Source organism: Scomber scombrus, chromosome 6 (assembly GCF_963691925.1).
Source record: "Scomber scombrus chromosome 6, fScoSco1.1, whole genome shotgun sequence".
Taxonomy (NCBI): Eukaryota; Metazoa; Chordata; class Actinopteri; order Scombriformes; family Scombridae; genus Scomber; species Scomber scombrus.
Window position 1 is genome coordinate 16202600 of NC_084975.1, and position 20370 is coordinate 16222969.

Consider the following 20370-nt stretch of genomic DNA (forward strand, 5'->3'; position numbering starts at 1 on the left):
TTGGTGTGTCTGTTCTCTGCTACTGTAGAAACATGGTGGTGCTTAATGTAGCTATAAAGATAGTAAAGGGCTCGTTGATTAAGTGATTATACACTATTTAAAATATAGCTCTGAATATTATATTCCATTTCTGCCAAGCCAGTCCTACTATATTCCACTAAATGCCACTAAATTCTACATACTGCACCTTTAAGTTGATATGGCGAACTTGTTAGCAAACAGCTGTTTATCCATCCAACAGTTATGGAGCATTTGTGTTTCGTGTTTCTGGCCACCTGGTGAATTTAGGTCCAATATTCACTCTCTTGCAGCTCTGTTTTTTCTCTCTACCAACTCCTGTGGGTCCCTTCAGCCACTAAGTGCTCCACAATGTTCACTACCTGGTCGCCAATAGTGTGTGTTTGCTGTTTGGTGCTGTGCAGGTAGTCTACAGTGAGTTGTTAGTACTATTTTGCTAATAACAGCTGCCTGCTGTGGGTGAAAACGACACCATGAGAGCAGTGAGAGTGAATCAAAATAGTAGAGTTGCAGTCCGGACAGCTAAACAATGAGCTGACATTTGCTACAAGGCTCCATAAAGCCAAGGGGATCTGCAGAGTCGGGTGATTATTTTCTGTATGAGCAACTTTTCTCACATTATACACTGAAATTCAATATGTTGTTATTATAGAAAATATTGATAATAGCTACTTTATGCTTTTGGCTTGCACAAGAGTTACGAGTCAAGCATCGTTGCAGTAGATCTGTTTACTGGTTAACAGTAAGAATAATGACTGAATGTGTTAAGGTTCAAGTCAGGGGCCAGAAAAAGAGAAGATGATTTCAGCCAAATCCTTTCAATGGATAAATGGACAAAAAAAAATGATTTCATGGTACTTGTCATAGAAACGTGTTTTTGTAGGTTCTCTCTTAGTGACCATTAGACAGATAGAGAGAAGTGCTTGATAAATGACTGGCTGTCGTATAAGTGAGATGATGCAAAGGTATTGAGTTCAAACCCCATTGTCAAGGAAATTAATTTTGAAAATTGAGTAACATGAGCACAGTTTTTGAAAGTATCCACAAAGTTCAAATACAGCTTCCCTTGAGTGTTTTCCCTTTTTCAACTCAAGACTGAAAACGTGTTGTGGAAACAGCAACAAGATGGACTATAATTCCTGAGCGTGTGACTTCACCTTGGGATGAAATAGATCAAGGATACCTAGATCCATTAGCTGGATGATGGTGGTAAGCCATACCATAAGGGTGAGATCCATTAGATGATGACAAATCAAATATCATGAGTCACTATGGCATGACAGCATTAGGCTTCTAGGAAACTCAGTCGATCGGGTTGATGTCACCCTGCTTAAACCATACTAATCTAAAGACCAAAGTCATGCTCTGACCTTCAGATGCTGACCATCGTAATATCAGAGTGGAAAATTCCACTATGACTAACAGGAAAACATGTATACATACTTACAGATGTCCACTCTCATTACTGCACCATAGCAATGAAACACACTGTACAGTATATTGATTTAGGTGACACTGAGTGGGCCAGTGGTATTATAATACTCATAAGTACACACAAAACTAACATCACAATCAGTGTAAATATTTCAAGTGAAAACAGTGGAAAAAGATGCATGACTCACATGCATCTGGAGTGTTCCTATCAATGTACTGGTTGAAGTCGAGGAGAAACTGGGTGTTGTTGAGTGACAACTTCAGGTCTTTGCAGTACTCCCTGAAGAAACATTATCCATCAGTTTCACTCTCAGCCTCTTGTTCGTTCCTGTGCAGTTAAAGTGGGTTATACTGTAGCATCGGGATCACTCACCTTGGAGCGATGTAGGTGTAACCAAACTCATCAAATCTCTCCAGCTGTATGGTTTCCATCGCTTTTGAAAACATAAAAACACCTGCCTTAGATTTAAAGTTTAATAGATGCTGAAGTGTTTCACAATATACGGTCACAGCAAGTATATTAGATGCTTAACAGTGGAAATTTTATTAATGAAAAGATGAAAATGCACTGGTATGCTGTGAGAGGACTACATTAATCCAGATATGCTGGACAGGTGGATGCTCACATCAGTTTTTTTAAATTTATTTATTTATTTTTTAGATTCTGGTGCGTGATACATGAATCCAGCACACATGAACTATAAGACAGATATGAGGTGATGGATTAAGTTATAGAGTGTGCATGGAGATGCAGAGGTGAGCCATAGGAGAATAACTGACTGAGAAATACTTGCCTTCTTGCCCTGTTGTGACCCCAAGGAGAAAGAGAGAAGGAGAGGAGAAAGTAGGAAAGACAAAGAGTAATAAAAATGCATTCATAATCTGACAAATGATGTCATTCCTTGGAAAATATGCTGAAAATTGTAAACATATCCCACAGCAGGTAAAAAAAAAATGCTATACACCAGTGAGAAAGTATTAGATCTAACAGACAAATGTTAAATATATATAAAAAAGTGAGTGTGTGAGCATCTTTAAAAATGGAGAACAATAAATGATCTGAGAGGAGACATGCAAGGATATAACATAAAAACTCAGTCATAAACAAAGACAATGTCTTCCTCTTCTATGTGTTGCCTGGCTCTGGACTTCATTTGAAATACTGTAATTCTTGTCTCATAAATGGCATGACAGGCGTCGATTGCCATCATTCACTGCTCTCTTAAAATGAAGACATTTTGGACATTGCCTTTAAAATATATTGAGTCGTGTGGAGCGGTCTGCAAAAACAATTACCGAGCGCTGAGTTTCAGTGGGGTCATGGAAATTTGGTGCGGGATGAAACAATGTCCTTCACATAAAACATAACAGGCAGATTCATTGTCCCTCTGTCTCTATAGACTGGGCAGGGTGTCTCTATGTCCAATTGCCTTCCACACTATACATTTTTTTCATTGTTTCTTGCTCTTTACTTCCCTGTCACCATCTCATCAACAGCAGTATTAGGTCATTTATTCAACACATACAACATTCCTCCTATACAAGCACATGTTCATCCATCAGAGCCTTGGCTAGGGACCCTCCCTAATGTATTAAGAGGACAAGTGGCTGCAGGAACCACCTACTGCAGGGAAGTGGCAAGATGTATCGAGGTATTGGTGGTCTGGCTCCAGTGTGAAACTTTAGATGGCTGTACAGAGAACTTTAGAGTCCCAAACTCCCTATCGGACTGGTCTGTGGCAGCAAGGCATGGTGTGTTACTTTCTTTAACAGGCCTGTAAACGTTCTGACAGCCTTTATGGCACGGTGACAGACTCGTTATAGCAGAGAGGGAGTGATACAGAGGCCAAAACACTCAGTCAAAATCTCATCTGTTGGAATAACTACACCATTAGCCGTTTATGCTTTGTGGCGTCACATCAAAGTGATGAAAAATCCACAAAAGCCAGATGGTTATGTGCTGAATCCGGTGTTTTTCTACTAATTATATCCCTTGATCAAAGCCACCATCCACCTATACATCTATAAAGTCATCATTAAGCCTTCGTGCTTCGCAATCCATCCAACCATCCATCCATCATCCTGTACACTAAATATGATATGAAATGTAAACAAGCAAACATTTACATGGTAAACATATTATGTATTGGGGGATGGCCAAAGACCATACAGAATAGTGTTTACTTGCCCCAAGTAGAAGCTGTAAAATTCCAGTCAAGAAGCAGGATAGGAGAGAGATACTTACATTAAATTCAAAATATAAAGAACTGTATGAAATACTGACTTTTGCATGTACAGGAAGTGCGTGTATGAATACACTTTGTCCTTCTGATTTACAAGCAACTATGAGCTATATTCTGAGCTGTGAGGGGATGCAGCCCGAGTGTTTCATACAGCGAGGCAGCCTTGGGAGCACAGACAGAGAAGACAATATAAGCTCAAAAAACAGACGGGAGGGTGAAGAATGAATAAAGACATAGAGGTGAGGACAGATTTACAGATTAGGTAGAGATGTAGGGAAAACAAAAAGATAGACAGAGATAACAATGCTGAAAGAAGCCTGTCTGCTTTGGGTTAGAGCTGCAACACTTACGATTAGTCAATCAACAGAAAAAGTAATTGAAAGGATAACTGATAAGGAAAATATTAGTCACATCCCTGCTTGGGAAAATTTTAAAAAAGGAAAGACATACTTAAAACAGGGAGGCTGAGAGATAGAATGGTGACTGAATCATAGTAAATAGGGTGGAATGCAGAAGAAGGAGAAAAAAAAGTTTTCTAGAAGAGAGGATAATGAGCAGGGAGAGGAGGTGAGGGAGGTTGCGTCTTTTCTCCTAAGCCAGAAGGCGAGACAGAAGAGGAGTAAAGAAGAGAGAGAAGAGCAAAATGTAGGCGATATCAAAAGAGCCAGTGCTTGGGCTGGGTCTGGGAGAGGGAAAGCATGTGGATGAGTGTGTGTGGGAGTGTGGGGTGACTGACCAGTGGGCTACACTACAAAAGAAAAGCACCGTAGGGATCCACTGATCTGCGCAGCACATACAAAGGAGTGGTTGTGATTCCTGCTTGGAGTGTGTTATACAAAGCAAGTGGAGATACCCAAGAGTACTGCTCAAAGAAATAATGCTTGGGAGTTGTGAGGCACCAGTAAAATTAAGTTTGATTGATTTGTTTGCAGTCTGTTTACTGTATGTCAGCATGAGTGCGTGTGCTGTACTCACACATGGCTTGTTTCATGTCATCCCCCAGTTTAGCTTGAATGAAGTGTTCACTGTATTTAGGAAGAGCAAGAGCCAGGCTGCAGAGAAAATAATTACAGTCAGACCGTTGATGACAGAAGTTGGTTTGGCTGGAGTTCATTTGAGTGAGATTTGTTTGGGGAAACTAAAACTCATTAAAGTCCTGATTGAAAAGTTATTCAAAGTACACAGTGCTTCCTAAAATGTTCAGTGAAGTGCTTTTTAATGCTTCAGTTGCATGCAGTCATGCAGCCATTATAGAAGTCCTTTCTATAATGAGAGACAAGTACACAACTAATCCAGGTCTTTGTGTTTTTTCAGGAAGTATGTTCTGTGAAACCTAAAAAATGATCTCTTTAATGTTTAATTCACATTAACCAAGGACAGGCTGATGGTACTGCTAGAGAGTGACCCCTGTTGGCTTAAGTAGTGTCCTCCATCAACTGGAGTGCTCTCTGTAGTCAGTGACAGTGAATTGTCATAGTGACCCATGAGCAAATCCTGCTTATGGTCAAGAGTTGCTGAGATGGCTCACCTGTAATCTGTCCCATTGACAGGTGCCCATGTGTAGGTTCTAACTCCTCGATCGATGTATCTCTGCCAAAGATGATACACACAGATACTGACATTCAGAATTATATTATTGTAATGTAACTAGGATTATTTTTGTTTCATTTTGTTGTTTAAAAATAGCAGGTAATACATCAATATTTAGTTTAAAATGGTCAGCAACTGATTTGATAGTTTTCTATCCATATTTTGTTCACTTTGTATTAGTACATAGATATTATAAGCTATCCGTTCTGCAAAATGACTTAAATTACTGCAAGCAACCTTGAACAATGTCTTGTTACAGCAGGAAACACAACGTCTTTGAATATGTAGGGGCATAAAATAAGTGGAAAGTATAAAATCTGCATCTGTAAGAAAGATTTCTGGTAAAATCTGTCGAAAAAAGGCAAACACAATGATAATCAAATATAATAATTAAGGCTTAAGGTTATATCAAGTTTATTAGAAAAATGTCTAACTTTAAGTATTTAAACTCAGTGATAACGGTATGTTTGTTTGACTCTAACAGAAGTCCCACTTTTTCATTCCTTACACTGGATGTAATTATATTTAACAGATATTATGTCGGTTATCTATCATTATAACCATTTTAATGCCTGATAACATATCTACAGCATTACTTCAGAACATACAGCCGGACAACAGAAGCAAAGTGACAGAAAATTTAAAAAAGTGTGTAAACCCCTTACATACTGTAGTGTGTAAAATATAAAGCCGCCCTGTATTTTGTCTTACCTCATCCTGAGTTTTCACCAGAGTCTGAATGGTGCGTTCACCAGTCTCGCCATCTATCATCATTTTCCTGATCTACAGGGAGACACAGGCAGTATCTGATTCACTGATCTCATATTAACGAGTGGGTAAGTAAATCACACACGAGGACTGATAATGATAGTTTTGTGAAGAAAGACATCTGGCAACTGGATTTCTGTTTGTATCCAAATATCCAAACCTTTGCCTTTGCTTGAGTGTGTGTGTGTGTGTATGTTTGTATGGTAAGGGTATTTCCATGTATCTGCATACTGTACCTCCACTTTGATGTCATTCTCCAGCTCAGCATCCAGAAAGTCCAGGGTGACAGGCTCCTGGAATTTAGGATTCTGCATAAAGAAATATATTTTAGTATGTAAATTAATTAAAATACACTATACTTCAACAAACCTAATGACACAATGCAGGATCAACAAAAAAACACATTATATCATAAGTCCTGAGTAAGGATGATTTACATTTATTTCAGCCATTTGGCTGGAGGCAATTTTTATTATGTAATAACCCACATTCACATCACTCTATCTAAAGCGTGCTGAGTTGATACAGTAAAATGTTATAAAATGCAGTAGAGCATTTTACAATTGTTATTGAGAGATTGGTTCTTAGCATGGCAATCAGCCATAAAGAAAGATATTCCTCTGCATCGCAGTACTGCCATTTCATTAAATGAGCATAAAGTAGCGATTAATAAGTTGGGCCACAATGTTCTTTTGTATTCAATTCAGGGGCAATGCAAATCATTTTCCTTAACATTTGAATGTAATCAAATCCAGGGAATAAATAATAAAGGGTACCAAATGGCAGCATTATGACAACATTTCTGTAACACCAGACACAGCTGAATCAGATTTGATATAAAGTGACACTAGACCTTATTAATGTCCCCTCTTAAAAACCCTATACGTCTGAGTGGCTTTATGGTGGTATAAAATGGTAGCAGTAATCTAGTGCTTCTCTATAAAACAGCAGTACATGGAATGTGATACTAGTCTTTTCTCCACTGCGTTTGTTCGCTCTATGACTCAAAATGTGGGGTGACACAGAAAGAGCACACTGGTGTTGATAAATGTTTTCTGCATAGTTTCTTGTTTTTGTGTCTCTGAAAATCAATCAATGCCTTAAAGGAAGGGAGAGAAGGAGAAATACAGCTGTGATCTTTTCACAGCAACCCTAGAGCCTTTAATTAAGCAACTAATAGATATCGTGTAAATCAGTACGTGAACAAGGAAAGCATTAAAGGAAAAAAATCAATCAAATAGCATGAGTTGAGTTCCTTACATTTGATGGTAAGTGAAATGAGAGCAGCAAAAGGAAGATGATGCATCTCAACATGAAAATGAGAAAAGAAAGAATAAAAGATCAAGAGGTAAAAAAACGGGATACAGAGTGAAACATCAAACATACACAAGAAAGACAGGAGAGAATAGGAAAAAGAGTGAAAATGGAAACGCTGGATGGTGTGAACAGCAATATTGAAAATATCAAACAAAAGACAATGAGTGAGAAGACGATAGCATCCAGATTAAAAAGAAAGAATGACAGAGTAAAAGAGTACTGTATGATTTGATGAGATGAGCAGTGTGGAGAAATGAAAAAAAATGAGACATACAACAGAGGAGATTTCTGTTATAAATATGAAATATGTACAAACATAATCAAACACAGAGAGGGCCACAGAGAAAGAGAGACAAGGGAAATGTTCAGAGTTCCTCGGGTGACCATCAGTATGCACATCTCCTATTTGGCTGATTCAATGAGGCAATGAGTGATTGACAGGCCACCCTGCAGACCTCACACACACAGACTCCTGGCAGCAGATGGGGAAATAACAGACGTGTTGTCTTGCTTGAATGCTACATGAGTTTGGGATAATTTTGACAATGCCTGTGTGTGTTTTGTGTCTGTAATATAGCATTCAAGACTAAGGCTGTTGACACCTGACAGTGTATACTAATTTGAGAGGGAAGCTGACTTCATATTCAGTAACATTAGCTACAAAGCATACTATTAACTTAAAATATAGTGGTGACTTCTTTGTCTTCTGTATTTTCTCTTCCATCCACTTTTAAAGTCCAAGTGTAACTTTAAACATTTACTTTGAAAATGAGGCAAACGTGAAGGTTGAAACTACTAACTTGAAACTATAGAAAACAACATTATTGTTGAAACCACAAAATCATGTTGGTTTTCACAAACAATGTATTTTCTCTACAAAACAAGAACCCAAAACAACTACTTTTTAGTTCAAAATTACAACTCTTCCTATTAGTCGTACCATTTGTATATTTCTATTTTAATTCATTATCAATCCTCTTTTAGACATACAAGCTAAATTATGGTGGCTGACATATCACCAGGATTTGACTTATTTCATCTCTGTTACACATCTGTCATAGACCCAGAAAACTTGCTCACAGAAATGAATGTGCACAATTAGAAAACATACACACATCTGTAAAATGTTCCATGATCAAGCAACAGAAAAAAGCAGTTCAGGAATTGAGACATTCAGAGAAATCACATAACATATACCTAATATCCCTTTTAAAAAGTGATGGTTACCTAACACCTACAATATATTCGCTCAAAACTATATCTATGGGACTACGATATAACAACTCTACATGACTACTGTTAGGAACTACATCTGCAATCTACAATACCTCTACTTTTTCTCACCTCATGAAAAGTAGCAGCATACTTATAATTGAGCCTGAGCTTCCTGTTACGGATCCTCTTCTAGGAGAATTATAGAACAATGCTTAGTGATGCATTTGAAAGTCTGTAAAATGTCACATTGTGGGGGTGGGGCTTTGTTGTAAAATAGCATAGACATGATGATAAAAGTTCACTAATGAAAAAATATGATTTTTACTGTAATTCATACAGCATTGTGTCACTCCCTGCTGTAACTAAATTGCCAAATATTTCTACACACACACACAAAGCTTTGACCGGACTTAAGAGTTTTCCAATCTGGGTGAAAAGGGGGAGACAAAGAATCAGTGGGAAATCCCCTTCATTCCAGGGGGGAACAAAGAAAGAATATATGCAGCTTTGCAATATTTCTCACTTTGCATCAAAAGTGAATACAAGAGGGGTATAAACAAATGGACAAAAAGACCTTTAAAAACATATTGGATGCCTACTTACCATATTCTACTTAACAACACAATTGCCTTATTTTTTTCTTGTTTACTATTCATAGACCAATTTGTAACCCCTGTCTGCACAATCTGAGCAGCGTCTCTTAGGAGCCTAAAGTGATACTGTAGTTATGCAAATACTTGGTTTATTATGCTTTAACAATATATGAATTGACATGCCAATGAAAAGTCAAACTAGTGACTGAAATAACTAGAGTTGTGGTTGGCTAAATGGGTCGTGAGTTTGTCTCTCAAAGATCCAGCAAGGTGCCGCTCTGAACAGCATGACCCCAAACACAGAACTCAATCCTGGGCAGCACATGGTGACTGTGGAGTCAGTCAGAGCCCACGTGCCTGAGGCTGAAGGTAGTTAGCTGCAGAGTGGATGGAAACCTTTTGTGGGTCATGGCTAATTTCAAATGGGTCGCAACTTAATACCTGCCAGTGGCTACAAGTCTTGCTGCATTTATCTGAGGAGTTGTGACAAACACTAGGAAGCCTTCGGCAGGTCAAGACATGCCATTCAAAGGTTGGTATGATATGTGACATTTCTCGATTTGAGCTTGTGATGGGTGTGTTGGATATTTCCTTCTGTGAGTGTTTCACATAAAAAATGTAATATTGAGCCTTGTGAGCGCACTTATTAATAGTCGTTTTATAAAAAAAATAAAAAGGTTAATGTTGAATTGGTGAGCCAAATGTGCAGTTGAAGCAAAGCTTTAACATGGTCATATTACAGTTTTTATCTAACAAAACGTGAGAAAAAAAAAACAGCAGTAACATGATATATTGTAAGGTGGGACACATTCAATCAAAGGCAGGGATCTACTTTCATTTTAAAACACACTGTTCCTACTGTACACCACAGTGACTGTTTTTATCCTTCATTCTTAAACATGTATTCCAGTGCACTGCCAAGTTTACGTATCTATTTTATCTTACATGGTAATGTCCTTCTACCTGACATCTGAGGACTTATTATGTCATGTCATACTCTAACTGGGGGATGAATTCTCTTCATGAAGATTGATGAGCTGACGACACATGGAAAAGTTTGAAAAGAGATGGCACTGTCTGCTATGCTGCATATCATTCACTGAGTACAAGCTGTTATTGTGTAACCAAGTGGAATAGTCAGAATATGATATAATACTTTGAGAGCTGGAACTGCTGAACCACATAAAGTGATGCATAGGGCCAGATGCCATACCTTTGGCTGGAGATTGGGGTGCAGCAGGACGTATCCATTGGGATCAATGGCAAAGTAGTATCCATTTGGACCAATCTGATGCAAAGAACAAAGCAAAGGGAAATTCAATCTTCATGTACATGTGCGGTAGAATTGAGAGACAACTGGCTGTCAAAAAGTGTGGAAAAGAAGGCCCGTAGAGTATAAGATCCAACAAAGGAGCTGTAATTAATGACAAGGACATATTTATTTGTGGATCATTTTATAGACACATTGAGTCCCATCATTCACTAATTGCTCCAGAGGGAAATCTTTACATTACTTTACAACTGAGCTGAAATGAGTCACAATTTCTGGTTTGTTTAAATGTATTTGTGCATGACATCATATATGGGTGTTAAACTCACTGTGAAACGAGGTGTGAGCTTCTTGATGTCATCCAGAGACACGTCAATTCCCATTACGCCAAGAATCAACTGATTCTGGTGCTGACAAACACAATATGAGAAAAGGGATAAGGAACGTATATCCATCAGCTCCTACTGTTGACCACACCCATCCTGTTTCCATGCATTCATTTACTGCACCTCGCCATTCCTGTCATCTTTGGTCTTGGTTTTGTTGAAGACAGGAAGTGTTCCAGTGATGACCAAACCCAGTTCCTGATAGAGGGACAAGCAAACGCACTCTTCAACTTAGAAAACCATTACATATTAAAATAAAGATAAAAAGAGCCATATTCTCTTGTGGAGTAGACTCATAACATGAAGTTGTAAAGTTGATTACAGGACACAAAAATGTCATACCAGAGCATCAAGGTATACATTAGTCCACTGGACTTGTTTGGCCTGCTTGTCTGCCAGAACCATAGGTCTTCCCAGGACATCCAGGTACTCCTAAAATGGACGAACAACACCGTTATTTCCCAGATTCATATTTCTATGTAATTTATCCCCTCACTACTTTATGAATGAGTAAAATTAAAATTCATGTTTCAACTTCACCTGTGTGTTTATTCGGATGGCTCCAATGGAAGGAATCTCATAGAAGTAACCTGGACAAATTAGCAGACACCAAAGCTTCAGGAGGCAGTAGATAACAACTATACATAACACAAAGGAATCATCAAATGGCAGCAAAATGTTCTGTCTGCTTGCACTCCACCACAGGAGGTTGGCAGTCGCTGCTGTTTGAGCTGCTAGAGTATCCAACATTTGGCCAAGGACATTAAAACAGACAGACGATAAAGAGGCTTGAATATAGCTCTGTTTATAAAATGATGTTCATTATCACTTCACCACCCTGCTGCCTCTAAACATCCTTTCACTTCATGTATTGTTTTATACCACCCTTAGACAACCTGAGTAGGCTGACACAAAGTATAAATGTGTTTGAAATCAGTACAGAGACCTGGTTTACTGTTGAGCTTTTTCATCTCATACAGAGATTGTAACATACTGACAACACTCAGTTTTAATGTGTGTTGTGCTCCGTGCTGCACCTTTGTTGGAGCAGGCCATCCATTGAATGGGTCCTTTATCATAGTTGTGCTGTCCAACTGAAAATGTGAAGATCCTCACCTGGAACAAAAAACATATTCAACAGTAGTTTTTGTGACATAACCTGGTACAATGTTAAAAAAAAGATTATTCATAATACTGGTAGAATAACTTAAATGTACCTTTATCTCATTTATCTTTTCATCCATTTCATATATTTCATATATTTTAACCTAATATAATGTTTTTATAGACTGATTTCTGATATTAAGTTAAGCAGACAATAAATGTAAATGTATTCGATAATTTGTACATATTTTACATAAAACAATACATAAAATTGTATTTGCTTAGAAATTGTGTGTCAAACCTTCAACACATTCTGCTACTGTCACAACAATTCAACTGAACTAGAATAAACATTCAACCTATCACAGGTGAAATGTGCGAAACATTTTCAATCCAAAAATAAGAAAACAAAAATTGCACAAACTTGCTATGAATTTCAGACTTTCAGATTGTGTGTGTGTGTATATGTGGGTGGGTCTTTGTTTTTCTCAAAGTGCAGAAAACCTTCCATCTGCAAAAACTTTTGGAGGATATGCACATGGAAGTTTCAACCCAGAGGGAACTCCAAAAAGCTGAGTCTAATAAAAACTTCAACGGAAGCACATCCACAAAGATAAAAGCAAACAATTCACACTGCAGGATCATTCTGTGTGTGTTTCTGTGAGTGGGTCTTTTTTTTTTGTTTTTTACCTTTTTGTCAGCATTGTATTTCTCCAGTATGGCCTGAGCTCTTTCTTCTCCTCCATCAGTAAACAGCATAATAATCTTATTGCAGTTTGCTCTGCTCACATTAGTCTAGTCAAAGGAAAAACACGAGGATCATGTATAGTTTAGTTTGGGGTTTTTTTGTCACCAATGCAGAATAATTATGACACTTTTATTCAGTCTGTGAGTCCATCCAACATTTTGTCCCATAAAGAGAGAGAGAAATATCTGTTCACACTGTTCTAAAACTTTTGCCTACATGATGACTTTATCTAAGGTCATCATCAGGTAAAAACTACTCGATCAACCCATGGCTTGTATCTCACATTAATATCCACAGCAGAATTGAATGAAATATGTGCATATGCATGGTATACATGGTCAATAAATCATAATTATTTTGGTGCCACAATCAGCTCAAAATGTAAACACTGCACAAAATTTAATCGGCAGCCAACCATGAAACTTCTTCAACCCATTCATGCTCCCAAGAGATGAGACCTTTTTGATGTGAATGAGCCCGCAACCTTTCCTTTAGTGCCACACTTGTTTGTTCAGTCCAACATAATCGAAATTCAGGACATTATGAACACTGCAGATTCTAAGAACAAGCAACCCTTTAGACTTTCAGTCTTTTTGACAGCTCTAATTAAATCAAAGCTAAATAAATAACAAATATTTAAACTACTGTATCTGTAAAGTTATATAAAATATACAAACAAGACCAAATTCAAAATTAATCACATACAATATAATATAATATAATATAATAATATAATAATATAAAGCAGTGTTAAAAAAAGGAGAAAAAAAACTCATTTGATGTTAATGGGTTGTCAAGAGTGGTCATTCATCTGTAACACAATGTAATAATTGTGTATGTGGCTGGACATTAACAGAGTCGATGCAACACTTTCATCCAGTAGATGGCAGTGAAAGACAGTACTCTGTTTCTGCTGAAAATGTGGCTTCAGCACAGGTATCATTTATTCAAAACTTGTTTTAAGCCTCTTGTGCACTGAGTTCCACTCAAGTGAGACACAACAGGATGTTTTCTCCATTAACAAAAACGGAAAACTGAGAAATCTTACCACTGAGAGCTGCTCAAAGGCAAATTCAAAGCCTTTTGTGTAGTTTGTAATTCCTTTTGCTGTGATGTTCTGCACAGCATCCTTCAGCAGCTTCTTGTTCCTCACGTTGGCTTGTACCAGATGTTCAAAACATGCTGTCTTCTTCACCCTGGTGTTAAACTGGTAAACAGAGGCAAGGACTTATGGCCTACAAATTATTCATACAATTACAACATGTGAGCATATGTAACAAATGATTAAAAAATGCAGCGTGCGCACACACACTCCCACCTGGCCTTGACTGTTATCAGACAGTGGTAAACAGACACATTCATCAAGCCCCACTAATTGCTTCACATCCTTGGAGCTCAACGATTTGGTACCCATGGAAACAAGATTCTGCTATATAAGAATGAGGTTAGGCAGCAACACCTTTTTTTTTAAAGGTGAGACCTCTTCATTTTCACCCTACAGCACACACACACACACACACACACACACACACACACACACACACACACACACACACACACACGCACGCACACACACACACCCACTCTGCCCAACACCAAAAAGTCAGTCTTCAACTTGTGCTCCAAGTCAAACTGATGGTCCATGTTTTCATCATTTATCTGAACTGAGTGAACAAAAAGGACATAAAGGGCTCACAATGACAATAAGTAATTTTTTTGGAATAAATGATAGAGTAGAATATATAATATTTGTGTATGAAAGACATGGGACAGCAGGGTAGTAAACCAGCACATCTATTGTGTTGCAGAACTCTTCTAAAACAATACTGCACCTCATCGATCTTAACTAATCAATGTGTCTCTGTGAAATGGCCAATAGGGAGGCTGAAAACACTGATCTACACAGACAAGCAGGGAGGCCTCTCACTATATGTGTATGTGGAGGTGTATGTGGGTGTGTTTCCAATGAGCTGATGGCCTTGAAGTTCCTTTCAGATTGACAGTAACAGACATACACTTATCTATTGGACTAAAAGGCAATATTACAATGGCTGCGGTTTGACCAAAAAAACTGAATCAAGGTGACAGCACATAAACACATGCAAACCCACATGCGCGTGCGCGCGCACACACACACACACACACACACACACACACACACACACACAAACACAGACACAGTGGAAGTTCACATAATTGCCCACATAGAGCAGACGGGGATCTTTTATCACATAATCTATTAAAAGGAGACGAAGTGAGTAAGGTGAGACAAGAATGTGGGAGGTTGAGGAGCAGAGAGTGAGAGGGAGAGGAAAGAAAAAGACAACAGGGTGAGTGTGAATACAGGATTTAAAAGTAAGAAAGTGAGGGGGGTGTGCAGAAAATAATGAGCTCACATATGTGACACGTCAGTCATTATACTGATTAGAAAGGTACTATTTCTATAATGAGATCATGATGTTAAAAAATGAAGAAAAACATATAATTACTGGAAAATGCAAATTGCAATTTTAGATAAAATAGTGTTTTGGGGTAAACAGATGGTTGGACACAAATGCAAATACAATCAATCTACAAATTCCACTGTTCCCTTGTGACCCTACTACACCAGCTCTTGTATCTCTGTGTGTGTGATGGTACAGGCCTTGGGAATGGATTAACAATGACACAAGAGAGAAGGCTAATCTTCAAGCTTTAATCCCCGCGGACACTCTGCCACTCTGGCTTGGCACTCTGACTTGCCCACTGGACTGATGTTGGCTAACAGCGCTGACACCGGCTAACATGGCTGAACAGGCTGGATAAAAGTGATGGAGGTTCAGTGGAGGTTGGAAAGAAAGAGAGAGAATACAAGCAGGGGGGAGAAAAATACAGAGCATGAGGACAGATTGGGAAAGAAATAAGGAACGGGAAGGAACAGCCATCAGCATTCCTCTGACGTACCACGGCTGCTCAGGAAGTGTGTGAGCATCTTCCATGACCAAATGCCAACTTAGTCCCTGGGCTACTATTAATGAGGAAGGATTTAGGGGTAATATCAGAGATTAATGATTCAGTTTCAAGATACAATACCCTCAGGGCAATACATAGGGTGATATGCATGCATGTGTGTGGGTGTGTATGAGTAAGTGATTCAATGACAGAAAGAAACATACAGAGAGAGAAGGCGACAGGGAGAAAGAATAATGAGTTTCGGTGTGGTAGAGAAAAAAATTGCCTGCAACTGATTTACAGTTTGCTGGTTGATACATTGAGTGGCAGGATATTAATAACACTGTGGTCACCAAGTTGATCACTGAGATCTGGAAATGCAGCAGCATCACTAAAAATAAGTCATGATGGAGCAAGAAAAACAAGCAGACAATCATAAAGGCTGTAAGCCAAGCTAATTTGTAAAAGATAAGGCAAACATTAAAATATGACCCCAACTGACCCACTGTACTAGTCACAGTTTTGAGTGCACATACAATAGTTTTTACTGTTTAGTTAGGGATTAGTATAAACATTGTGGGTACACACGCTTTAGAACATGAGGCTAAACTGCTTGTTTACAACCCATCTGATTATCTGACTGGCTGCTCATCCCGCCTGATTGTTGTAGTGATGACACTGTGTTGTCACATCTTTGCAGTTCACAGTAATTTGCTGAATACAACATATCATAACTGATAAAAAATGGTGGTTAAAACTATGAGAATAAATTGTATAAATTTAAATAATTCTTAACAGCACCTTAGCACAACCACAGCTTTGCATCTACCTTACACGACTTATGCATCACACCCATTGCACCTAATTTTTAGGGGACACTAGAAAATAATCAAACACTTGGAATTCACTCTTTGAAACAATCTTTCTCATTTTGTGTCACTTTCTCAGGCACACACACCCACACACACATGCTGAACTCCCCGAAAGATTCCAATAATTGCACATCTTTGCAGAATCACAAGTCCACCGTGAAACAGAATACATTGTGTCCAAGACAAAGGGTCCCCCAGGGAGAGGATACAGAGTCTGAAAGGCTGTCTTTGTGCAAGGCAGCTCCAATCTCTACAAAGACCCATCTTAATAAACACCTCCACAGGTGCTCATCTACGCATCACGCAGTCTCCTGATTGGCTCTCTCTGAGTGTAATCACAAGCGTGGAAAAAACAAGAATAGGTGGCCAGAGAATGAAAAGGTGGATGGGGAAGAGCAATGGAAGTGATTGGTTGGCGAGAAAAGTAAAAAGGAAGGGAAAGAAAGTGGGAGCAATGAAAAGAGGAAAGTTGCGATAGAAGAGGAGAGGTGTACAGTGTACAGGGAGATCATTCATTGACACAAAGAGATGAATGAAGGTATAAGGTGAAATGGTGAGGAGAAATTGTGTGACTCAATGATGCAAGGAAAAAGTGATGGAGAGATCAAGAGGGTGATGAATGAGTGTTTCCTCAGGTTCACTCCAGTCAGAGGTGCAGCTTTAATTCCTTTGGGAACAGCGCGCGCACCCACACACACACACACACACACACACACACACACAGGTAAGAAGGTGGGATGGGAGCATGTAGTGCAGAGTTTTAATCCTGCACACCAAATAGAGCAGTGAGTATTTCATTAAAGGCATGTTTCAGGGTGGCCAGACCTGAGAGAAATCTATATTTCATTACTTGTCATCCATTTTTCTGTCTCTCTTGTGTGTGTGTGTGTGTGTGTGTGTGTGTGTGTGTGTGTGTGTTTGTGTGTGTGTGTGTGTGTGTTTGTGTGTGTGTGTGTGTGTGAATGTGCGGGCTCTTTAGCAATTGCTATATATGTGTCTTCATTCAAATGTATCAGAATGTACATGAATGGGCGTGTAAATGCAGAAGCCCATTCATGTGCGTCACCTTTCACAAACATACCATCCAGAATTTAACAGGTGGAGGATTTAATAATACTCACATAAACTACATTGACATAATCATCATCAGACAGCGTCTCCAGCATCTCACTGACAGAGGTCCTGATGAGTTTGAGAGTCAAGCCAGACACACTCCCACTCCTGCAAGAAAAAAATAAATGTCTCCTCACTGCTTATTCTTGTCCTGCGAGATTTGACTCGCTGTAATTACAAATGCTGCTGCCTTGGGAAATACATTACATTATGTGGCAAATCTAGAAAGGCATGCATTATAATCGAGGGAAATCATGACTGATGTTAGAAAGTTATGGATCAATAAAGTTATCAAGAAACTCACGCGTCTACAAGGATTAGCATGTCTTTGGGTGAGGCAGCTCCTTGGATGTACCTATGTTGATATTAATGAATAAAAAAACAAGTTTGATTGAGACATTGACATCTGATTGGTTAAAAATATGTTAAATGTTTGAGATAAATGATTGAGGATGATGAGTCATATTTCTTGAGTTACATACAAAGATGAAATTAATATCTTAATATGAATGTGAATATGTCTCAGCACATTATATACAAATGTAAACAAAACAATACAATTGGCATCCACTAGCACACTATAACCTCATCACAATAATTACAGTTTGCGTAATTTAACTTGAAGCCTACCTGGTAGCTTTTTTGGTGCTTTCAACTGCATTTTAAAAATATTACAATGTATGTAATTTGTCTTGAATCACTAATAAAATAACAGAATTTTGTAAAACGAGGACAAAATATGGTTTAATTGTCATAACACAATTACACTGAGAGTTCATAGAAAATAATATAGAATAATCACCATGCCCGACATGCACTTCAAGTAAAAGCTAGTGTGCCACATTTATTTCTTGCACTTAAACACATCAAATCAGCAACTACACAGTAAACAAACAAAAATAAAAAATAAAATGATACATTTCAGGCTTAAACACTGTCCAACACAGAGGGAATGTAATGCTTTGTATTTCTGTATTTGCACCAGCTAAATGAATAAAAGCTTACTTACCATGGTCTCCTGCGTACATCATACAGGTCGATTTTACTGGGAGTTTTGCGAGCATCCATCCAGGGAGACGCTTTTGGGGGAGATTAGATTTGTGTTGATTATAACCTCCGCAAACTTATAGAGAGTAAATCACTAAGTCCTATTTTGGATTTATTTATGATACTTCTGACTGTCAAATTATATCTGTCAAAACATAAATATATAGGTATATATAGTATTCAGTTCAGCAGTGTGAGGTCACTGTGAGGTCACATTTCTTAGGGATGTAAAAAAACAAAACAAAACTTAAATATGTGCCATTATGATGTGGGATAGAATTCTACATTTTTTTCAACATCCAAATTATAACATGCTTTATGCTAGCTAAAATTCTTCATGAAAGTAAAAAGCAGGGAAATAAGATAAAATATTCATCTGAGATGCAAAGAGTTCAGCATTGAATCCTCTTGCTTTGACAATAATCAGCTGCTTTCTATCTGTTTGCCATTAGTGAGGGATGCTGTGAAAGCAAGCAAGTATGAGAGAGTGTGACTGCTTATCATGCATGATAAGTATTTAAAAAAAGGGAACAAAGAGGAATAAACTCAGGGCCAATGAAATTCATGAATATTAGACATAAACGTTTTTCATAAAGGTATATGGAGTCAATGATGACAGGAAATCTCATAAATAAAAATAACGTTGCAGAGAAAACACAGACAACTGCACTAAAGCGAAATTGTTTAATATACTATGATACTATCTATGGCACCACATATAAAATGAGTGCAAACTGAGTAATGGAGATTATCTTTTGAGCTTATGTGCCTAGTGGTGTGAGAACTAGTGAATATATTCCCTGGCTGTTTGTAATTATGATTTAAGACAACATACTGTATCTTAGGTCAACCGAATAATAATTATCTGATGAGTGCACCCCCAGTATGACAGACTGCTTTAGTGTAATGCACACACAGGCAAAATCATTTACAAGGGTCTTTCCTCTGTGTTAAATGTTGGACCTATTTTCCAATTTTTTTTACCTGGGAAGTAGCGAGCCAGGCCTGTAGCACTACCAAACACTTGCCACAGAAGCGTCGGGTCATCCTCTCTGTTCCTTTTAAACACATCCTCCAGTGCCTCCGTCCAGTTCAGCTCATTCAACACAATGGTAGCTAGATATCCACACAGATACACACAAACACATAACACAAAATAAACATATTCTAGGAAGACGGATATGTTTGAGACACATTGGCACAAAAAAATACAGTGCATTCACATTCACATTTAGATTTTCCAAGGCACTGTTAAAATGCCTGTGCTTATTCTCCAACAGTGACCAGAGGACATCACAGTGAAGGTAACCAAGACATGTGGATATCCCAGATTAACACTGTCATTAAGATTCATACACAGGCCTGCTCACTGTCAGCCCACTCGCCTGGTGGGACACATGAGCAAATATTAGGTCAGCACACCCAGCCGGTGCTCCTATTTAGTAACAAATCCTAAGGAATGGTATTCTGGCAACGTATGGTGTTGTCCTGACAAAATTAAACACTGTTTAATCAAACTGAAACACCTGTTAACCTGTGTGTGTGTGTGTGTGTTTGTATGTTTGCATGTATGTGATTGATAGTATGTGTTGTGGGAGGCAACAGGCGTTATGGATGTAATGACACAGCACCTAGACAGCTCAGAGCCACATAACACTCTCTGTGATGGATGGAGACACACATCTCTTGCTGCCTCAACTGTATCTTTGCTCAGTCTGTCT

The 20370-nt window shown here is 38.4% G+C and overlaps 1 protein-coding gene across 1 annotated transcript in view; it reads right to left on the reverse strand.

The window, feature by feature from the left end:
- LOC133981458 (voltage-dependent calcium channel subunit alpha-2/delta-1) overlaps positions 1–20370 on the reverse strand; it is a 56306-nt gene that overhangs the window by 9716 nt on the left and 26220 nt on the right. Inside the window, exons 7-26 of the mRNA XM_062420151.1 lie at positions 19634–19765; positions 18612–18681; positions 17907–17957; positions 17611–17710; positions 13735–13893; positions 12629–12733; positions 11872–11950; positions 11375–11424; positions 11177–11266; positions 10958–11032; positions 10778–10858; positions 10392–10466; positions 6290–6361; positions 5997–6068; positions 5224–5285; positions 4671–4747; positions 3637–3652; positions 3032–3036; positions 1826–1886; positions 1641–1732 (exon numbers count right to left, since the gene is read on the reverse strand). Of these exons, the coding sequence (XP_062276135.1) occupies positions 1641–1732; positions 1826–1886; positions 3032–3036; positions 3637–3652; positions 4671–4747; positions 5224–5285; positions 5997–6068; positions 6290–6361; positions 10392–10466; positions 10778–10858; positions 10958–11032; positions 11177–11266; positions 11375–11424; positions 11872–11950; positions 12629–12733; positions 13735–13893; positions 17611–17710; positions 17907–17957; positions 18612–18681; positions 19634–19765 (1524 nt within the window). The remainder of the gene's footprint in view (positions 1–1640; positions 1733–1825; positions 1887–3031; positions 3037–3636; positions 3653–4670; positions 4748–5223; positions 5286–5996; positions 6069–6289; positions 6362–10391; positions 10467–10777; positions 10859–10957; positions 11033–11176; positions 11267–11374; positions 11425–11871; positions 11951–12628; positions 12734–13734; positions 13894–17610; positions 17711–17906; positions 17958–18611; positions 18682–19633; positions 19766–20370) is intronic.